This window comes from Wasmannia auropunctata, unplaced genomic scaffold (genome assembly GCF_000956235.1).
Source record: "Wasmannia auropunctata unplaced genomic scaffold, wasmannia.A_1.0 LD336047.1, whole genome shotgun sequence".
Lineage (NCBI taxonomy): Eukaryota > Metazoa > Arthropoda > Insecta > Hymenoptera > Formicidae > Wasmannia > Wasmannia auropunctata.
Window position 1 is genome coordinate 241,395 of NW_012026843.1, and position 8,755 is coordinate 250,149.

Consider the following 8,755-nt stretch of genomic DNA (forward strand, 5'->3'; position numbering starts at 1 on the left):
ATATATATATATATATATATTTGCTTATTTTTAGAGGATAGAACAGGTACTCCCCTAATTTTTTGGACTAGTGTATATACATATATCGCATTTTTGTTAAACGCAGAGATTATATTATTCGCCCATACAAATACGACGAAGATCTTCATGCAATTCACGGCGTATTGGCAAAATATCTCGACCATCAGACCTCTATTCCAGAGAACACAGCTGCAATTCTGGCATTCGATTCGAGGAATACATCAGAGAATGTGCATATGCTCCGACGCGGTTTACGATTTAATGCGTCTATTCGAAACACAGGAGAGGATAGTTCATCCACCTTCGAGGAAGGGGACGGGCAAGGGCAGAGGGGGAGGAGGGAAGGGGACCACGGAAGATTGAGTCTCCCGCATGCTTGGAACGCCGCGGAAAGTGGAGCGCGCGCGCGTTGTCTTCTTTTCCGCAAGACAAATCCTTGGGACCGCGAGAGCGGACAAACGTATCGGGATGGCAATCGCCGTCTATAAATTATAGGTCAACGAGAGAACGCGGTAGCCTTTTATCGCGATTAAATCGATACCGGCGGTTAAGCAGCGGAGACAGGCGGATCCGCCTGTTTCCGCGTTCGCCCCTTTGATGTTCGCGGCGCGCGAAGTGTCCTCCTTTCGAAGGCGCTCTTGAGATCGCATCGCATTGTCATTACACCGCATATTACGTTGAGGGGCCGCGTCGAGTTATATGGCCACGCGTATATCCGCGATATTACGCGCCATGTCGCCGTCGGCCGAAATTGCATCCGCGCCGAGCTCTACGCTCGCGAGGGGCGTTCCGCGGCGAGCATTCTGCGAGATGCGCATTCTTCTACTGAATTAATTTCAAGCGTGCTACCATAAATTTGTATTCTCGATGGATATTAAACTAAAATTTAACTTTTTAAAGTCTGATCTAATTTTTTTTTACTATTATAGCTTACTCAATTAATCGCTTAATTTTATTAATTATCAAAAAAAAAATTAACAAGGCACATCCCGCGCTTGGTTCCTCTTACATTTTTGTATGATTAAATTACTTTCCCTCGTATAATTCTGTCTCGTCAAATTTAAGTTCTCCCGAGTATATTTGAGTTCTTTCGAGACGAGAGTTCTTCCGGGTGCGTGTGCGCAAGAGGAACAGCCCTGCAGCTAGTTTGAATTAAACGATCATCGTAACACACCCACGACACATGACATTGTTCCCGCGCGCTAAGATATAATCAGTTACGTGAAGTATGATGCGCGATAAGTATATCACGAGTTCGCGACCTAACCTTAATCATGTAACGTGAGCTATTTGGTGTGATCAGTATCGCGCGGCAAGTTTCCCTCATTAAGTACAACGGCGCACTTAAAACTTTACCTAATCGGACATGTGCAGAGGTATACGAAGGGGGAGGGGGGGGGAGGGAACGTCGAGCAATCGCCGTAATCGTCAGCCTCGTTGACCTAACCGGGGGGGTGGGGGGTGGGTGGTTGTATTACATCGCCAATGTGTCGAACAGTAAGCATTACCCACGCCGTCGTGTGTTACCCACGCGCGTGACAGACGAAATTACGGCTGGCCACGATCTGGTGCCAACTACGTGACTAACTATAGCGCACGAGCGATAACCACTGAGAAACTTCTGTTTCAACATTGCTAAACGGAACGGGGAGTATGGCGACTGACTAAATACGTCGCAACGTAACGGTCACAAAGTAATTTTGCAAATGGTTCCGCAATCGAGAGTGCATATACATACGTATGCCATTATTCGTACTCGCGCCCATACAAATTCACTCCAACGACGTTATATTTTCGCCGGGTATTTGCGGCGTAAAAAAAATCTCAGTGAATTGGCGGTGCAATGCACTTTGACAAAATCGTTGTCATTTGTCATTTTAATGGCTAATTTAGCAAACAGTGTTACTCTGTTTTCAGTTGAAACTGCAGCACAAGATTTTATTTTTATGTTAAATAAAATATTGAAAATTTAGTGACGTTTGTGTATGTGAAGATTGTTCAGCTTTTCATCAAACGATTTAAGCATGAAAGAGTTAAATTTCAAGAAATAAATTGAGGGACTATCTTCCAAAAAATTTACTTGTTAAAAAAAGAGTAAAATAAAGATGTCGATTGGAAAACGAACGAGGGATTTTATTCCGTAGGTAGAAATTTAAATGTCGATTGTAAAACAAATATCTGTCTTTTTGTAATTAAGAAAAATATTTAGAAAAACGTACCGATCTGTCAGCGGAGTTATTACAAGTCTCCCGGTGTTACCCAGATATTCGTATCCGTACACGAAACGAGTGTTTGTTTGCCGGACAATGCAATTGTCGATATCCGTCTCCCAATAAAATCTTAGCTGCGACAGCCACTCGAAATCAGACACATCTTTGCAATCTGGAAAATTTGAAAAGTTTGTTTTCGTCTTTCTTTCGATTCCCCATTTACTTTCCATTTGGATTAACGTAGTAAAGAAAATATAAGAGTACAGCGGTACAAGAAACATTACATAATTCCAAATACTGTTTTTGCATTATTAATACGTGTTACAGAAAGTGTAAAAATCAGATTTTTTTTTATTTATCTTGCGGGACGTAGAAAGTGCACTCAGAATAATGTAATTTTTTATCAAGAATTTGAACGCGTCAGTTTAAATCGTGAATGCGCTGGCCTTATCTCAACGGGAACGTGCGAAAGAGAATCAACGCACGGAAATTTAAAGAATTATTATGTGTTAAAAAGAAAAGCGGGGGAGAGCTTTTCGAAGCATATTTTTGCCGATTTTATATTCTTCCGAAAAAAATAAATCCTCGCTGTCACACAGGTATATTTTTCGCGGCGTCCTTTCTCGCGATACTATCAATATACAAATTTACGAGTGGGAACGCGCCGCGGCGTTTCCTCACTACGGCGCATCATATCACCAACGATATAATGCCAGGACGTGACGCGGTTGCGTCGCATGGTCCAATAAAGTCCGTAATTTGTTGGTTACATCCGCATGTAGATACATTGAGCACACGTTGGCGGAACAAATGTTCGCGTGGGCGAACGAATATTGAATGAAGATAAAAAAAAACACGATCGGGGAGATAGGGCATACGGGAATCGAATTTGTACGCTTACTCATTTTGTACATCTTCTCGATAACATCTCGCGCGTGTATCTCGATGACGACGACGGCCTTGAGCTTCAGTCGATCCAGCCTGCTCAGATTGCCCCGTATAGCCTCCGAGTATTTGTCCAACGCCTGATTCTGCCTCCTCCTCAGCCTTCGCAGCGGCTTCTTCGAGTCCGCCATCCTCAAGTGCGCAAATCAAACAAAATTAATTGAACCGTGAAACAACATATACTACAACGCCGCGCGTACGGTATACAATTCCGCGGTCGCGCTACCACTCTTACACAATTTACACCATTCGTCTTTGCGAGAGTTTCGCCGGGAAACCTTGAGAAAAATTATCTCTATCTTCCTTCAAAGATATATTGTTAAAGTAATGCGAGTATTGCCGTGTCTTTTCTCTCGCGAAATTATTAACATAACGTTTCTCGTGTTCTCTGTAAAGTTCAACGCGTCAACTGAAATAAGAGTAAGAATGACGACGTGGCGTTGCGATGCACTTTCAGCAATATTGTTTCGCGCCCGCCGTCCGACGCATCCAGACTCGTCCCTATATTTTTCCGACCACGCGCGCCGTCCTCTCGGTGATCGTCCTTTTTCCGAGGCGCCCGGGTGTGCAAAGGAAAACGTACCGTCGTCGTCGTCGGGCCTCGCGTAACACGAGAGCGTTAGAGGAGAGGACCCGGGACGGGAGGGATTTTATTCGGTAGGTAGGGATACGGTGTCGTAGGTATGGGTTAAATTATTCGCGGTACGGCTAGTATATGCAAATGAGGGGAGGAAGAGAGCGCTGCCCGAGGTGCCGTCGCCGGATCGCACGACGAGACGTAGAATATGCAAAATTTCTCTTATTAGAGTTGCCGTGTCTCCTGTCTCCCTCGGCCATCCTTCCACCCTCTCCCCTCTCCCCCCCCCTCTTCCCTCCTCCCGAAGGCAGGGGAAGCCTTTCTCGTCCTCTATACGTCACCATCTCGCCGTCCCGTTTCCTCCGACTCGTCTCGGTGTCCATCAGCGCCGCCCTCACGTTTATCCCGTTTCCACCCTTTCCGAGCCGCCGTCGCCGCCGCGGCCGCCGCCGCCGCGTCGCTCGGCCGACTCCGGTTCGAGCTTCAAGCTCGAGTCAGCTCCAGCGGCCCTGTCCGCCTCACGTTTCATAACTAACGTAGCTAAATTTCTCATAGGGCAACGGGGCCGGGGGTAGGCGATAGTACTCACTTGCAGTGCAGCAGGGTGCGCGTGCAGTCGCTCGTCCATTGGATCTGAGTGGACGTAACGCCCGGCTGGCCCGGCCATTCTTTCACCCACCTGTCGCGTTTCGCGAGCATTTTTCGCAGCGCTGTCCGACACTGCCTCAACACTTCGCGCAGAGTCGCCCTCATCGCGGCCTCTGCAATTGCCACCGCACTTTTTATTCACGCACGTCTCCCGCCGCGAATTCTCGCCCTCTCACCTAAACCAGCCCCCTCCCCCTCTCCCCCTCGGTCCCTCCCGCCAACCCCCTCGCGCTATTTCGTTCGCGCATTTTTATCTCTCGCAAACAGGAATCGAAGTTGCGCGCCGCCGTGCGCGCCCCGCGCGATAATTCACAGCGGACGAGGGCCAACGTCGGGATTGAGCATAAATTATGGCCAATTTTCCACGTTGGCTTTTATTTACGCAACGCCCATACGTACACCCGTTGTAAATGCCACTCGGTGTCCCCGGCGCCGGGCGTTACACCGCGGGATACTGTAAATATTTGATGAGTCCGCGTTCACACGTCGCTGATCTTTCTCCTAGTTTTCTACGACGTGCATACCGAAAGAAGTTTGTCGCTTCCATATTTCAAGCGCGATAGAGGAGGACGCCGTTTTCGATTTTGCAAAAAGCAATTTATGATTCTTATAAATTTTCACCCCCGCTTATGTATTTTCACAACGCGTGTAGATTCCGACGAGATAGCGGGAAATAGGATTTATGATAGGATAATACCTAAAATTTGCAGAATAGATAACTATATACTAGGCGTAAGAATAATAACTTGCAGAACATATAACTATATATACTATGCGTCATGGGGGATAATCGGATTTTAAGATTACGAGATAATTGTGCAAGTCGCTTTTGACATTCTGTAATTTTGCTCAAATATTTGACGTACCGGCTTATCATTCGTTTCCTAACGCTGTTAATATTAGAGGAGTTATCAGAGAGAACGGAGAACTCTTACCGAGATCGCGCAACCAATACTCGATTGGACCCTCCAGGAAAACCGGCTCGACGAAATCGACGTACTCGCCGTCGTTCGAGTACATGCCGTCGGTCAAATGTTTCCCAGCCAGCGACTGCATGAAGTCGAAAGAGTTGCGATGTCAAGGGATACCCGGGCGTTTATGCAGCGAAAACAAGAGCAGGTGGACGAGACGGTGGTGAATATACCTTGCCGAGCTTCAGGGACTTGATGTTCGCGAAGAGCTTCCTGATGTGCGGCTGCAGGAGGTCCGGTCGTTTAGAATTGGCCAGGATCTCCAACATGTCGTCGTTCGAGACGAAGTAGAGTCTTGGAAATACGCGCCTCTTGGTCTCCAGGTACTGCTCGAGCGCCAGTTGCAACGCCTCCAACTTGTCGTTGAGTTTGTTCAGGACTTCCAGCAAGCCGGCTAACAGGATCGCCGTGATGGAGAGCGGAGAAAAAATGCAAATGCTTTCAATAGAATAGATTTACATTATTTTACAGTACGCGTACGCGTCGGCTCGTCGCTCGATTTTTTATCCTTTTTTACCCTCTCTCTCTCTCTCTCTCTCTCTCTCCTCCCTCACTCCCTCCCTCCCCTCTCCCCTCTTTCTCTTTTTTTAGCACTGGAAACGGACAGACGGTTTGTACGTATCCATTTACATTAATACTCAGGCTCGGTTCTAGCTTAATTTTAACTCTAGTTCCACGCTCAGAATGATCGTGCACGGTAAATATAAAATGTCTGATTTAATAATCTTTCTTTATTACTTCATTACACCTCGCAAATGTACTTAATGCAAACGTTTTCTTTTTTTTTTTGTAAAAATATTGCGTAAAATTTTAAATAGTTGGAGAACATTCATGATACTGCAAGAAATTCTCTTCAGTTTACCAAATTGCAAGGTTTCATTAATTTTGTAAGTATTTTCTCGTTAAATTAGCCATGCATAATTCATTTGATTTTTAAAGTTAAAGATAGATGTAAAATAGAAATAAATTACAATAGAGAATAATGAAAAAACTGGCAAAAATTCATATGTTATATAATATACGTTAATTAGGAAATACGAGCGATTTTAATAACGTATATTAAGTATTATGTTCTTTCGTATATATATCAGAAATGCGATACGGATATTTTAAAATTATAAAAAATTTTGAAAGTCTATAAATATATTCCTATTAACATTTTTACAACGAATAAGGTATCTGAGGGTATTACGGCCAGTGCTGGTAATACAGCCACTTGGCGGTTTCAGTGTTAGTTTCAAAGTTAACCAACACTGAAAAGGTTCCAGTTTGAAAAGGATATTCATGAAGCATGTGTGAGTCTTACGGAATATGACAAAACCATTTTTATATGCCCAAACTGAGAATTTTGAACAGCTATGACATTTTTATATAATTTTTTTTTTTAATTTAGGTGGTTTCAAACTTTATGGGTCTTTTGAATTTTTGTCAACATTTTGGAATGTTTAATTTTATTTTTTGAAATTTTTCTTAATTACATTCGACTTATTTCAAAGAGAAATAAAGTTCTGTTCATAAAAATAATAAAGTTGAGTCTTTTTTTCATTGCCCTTTTTGCTTAAGTGAAGTAAAATTTGGTAGAAATGAATTTATCGAGAAAGATAAGAAAGTGACCTAATTACCTTCACTGGCCACATTACCTGTAAAAAAGATGTTTTGCAAAATTGTAAAAGTGAAAATCAAAAGTGAAAACCAAAATTCTTTTGAAAACTTAAAAAGGAAAGATAGTACTAATAGTCTCTTGTTTTTCTTTTTTTTTAACTTTATCACATTATCACAATTTCAGTTTGCAATAAGATTAGCCGCATTACCACAGTATAACCAGTAGGTACACCCAGTGAAAAACTGAGTCTTCGCGCAGGTATCGCCGCGCAACTTTTATTTTGAGTTGGATCCAATGAAATGCAAGACGATAGGAATGTACATACATATGTGCAGACAATTTATAAGCAATTACATCAGAAATTTTCTTTAGTAATCACTCCTACGAATAATTGTTACTAATAAAACGTTTTATTCGATTCACACATTGAATTTTGTATTGATTTACTGTATCGAATCCATATTACTTATCTGCAGTTTTATTACTTGTGAGGCACTTCTCTCAATTCGGTCTTGGATTTAACTTGGTGGATGCTCACGTGATCCGGAAAAGGAGATCCAAGGTACCGACATGAAGTGTACCTACTGGTTATACTGTGGTATTACCCTCAGATACCTTATATAATTAATTTGGACAAATATTCTTACACGTAGCAAAAATTTTTCTCTTCGGTGGATCAGATCGCGCTACGTACATTCATCGAATCTTTATTTGTGTGAATCCGAGAAAACGCGCGTATCTTTTACAAAAATTTAATTAAATAAATGTCGTGTTGTAATATGATAAGTTTTTCCGCGAAATGTCTCTCCGATGATACGTACGTGTATGTGTGGCTGGCAACGCCAAGCCGAGGGAAGCTATTCTTGACGTGTGCTCAGCCAACTCGCTTGTAACTTTGTCAAAATCGTCCGTCTCCAACGGGAGTTGTTTCCTGATGTCCTCGCTGGTGAATATATTGTCGAGATACATGTATCCCCTCTGTACTACCAGCACCATTTCCAAAACTTCGCCGATCGTCGACAGCGTTCGCTCCCAGAATTCAACTTTCTGGGCGAACGGCTCTACGAACCTATAACGGGAAAATCCAATATAGCCTCTACTTAATTTAGTGCCATTAGAGATGTAAACGCGTAAATTGGCTTAGCAAGTGTAATGCACCTTGTTGACTTCATGGACGATAGCTGCACCTGATGATCCTCCAAGGTCTGAATTACGTCGTCTACAGCCTTCAATCGGTATATCCCTCTGTCTTTGTACGGAACCATCGTAATCGGCATCGCCTCCCAAGTGTCCTTAATATGCTGGAGACCCTGAAACGTTCTCGTCACGTTAAATCCACGCGATCGTTTCGCAAAACGCTGGCTTTACGACCAATATATTATGACGGCTCTTATCGTTTAGCGACGAGACTCACGATTTCGATGGCGAGCTCCATCGTCGCTGCGTTAGAGATTTCGCTAATCTGCTCCGCGAATTTATGCATTTGCATTCGAATAATCGCGTCTAGGGTGAAGTCCTCCGACGTCTCGTCGAAATCCTGAGCGATCGTATCTTTGACTCGCTTCCAATGTCTCGGTCTTATCGCCGGATTCTTCAGTACAGTTATTAACGGTAATGTATGTCGAAATTTATCGATCCTTGACCTGAATATACGTTCTTTGGTATAATAATGTCATAAAGAAAATAATTACGTCTATCATTTTATATGTATACACGGAAAGAACGATTTTGTTGAAAGGTCTAAAAATTTTGCTAAAAACAAGATCTGAAAATAATTTTT

At 43.2% G+C, this 8,755-nt stretch overlaps 1 protein-coding gene across 1 annotated transcript in view; it reads right to left on the reverse strand.

The window, feature by feature from the left end:
• The window catches only part of LOC105451697 (dynein heavy chain 2, axonemal), a 55,148-nt gene that overhangs the window by 23,039 nt on the left and 23,354 nt on the right, over positions 1 to 8,755 (reverse strand). Inside the window, exons 22-29 of the mRNA XM_011692306.1 lie at positions 8,390 to 8,618; positions 8,134 to 8,285; positions 7,736 to 8,044; positions 5,546 to 5,810; positions 5,337 to 5,451; positions 4,343 to 4,514; positions 3,133 to 3,308; positions 2,241 to 2,403 (exon numbers count right to left, since the gene is read on the reverse strand). Of these exons, the coding sequence (XP_011690608.1) occupies positions 2,241 to 2,403; positions 3,133 to 3,308; positions 4,343 to 4,514; positions 5,337 to 5,451; positions 5,546 to 5,810; positions 7,736 to 8,044; positions 8,134 to 8,285; positions 8,390 to 8,618 (1,581 nt within the window). The remainder of the gene's footprint in view (positions 1 to 2,240; positions 2,404 to 3,132; positions 3,309 to 4,342; positions 4,515 to 5,336; positions 5,452 to 5,545; positions 5,811 to 7,735; positions 8,045 to 8,133; positions 8,286 to 8,389; positions 8,619 to 8,755) is intronic.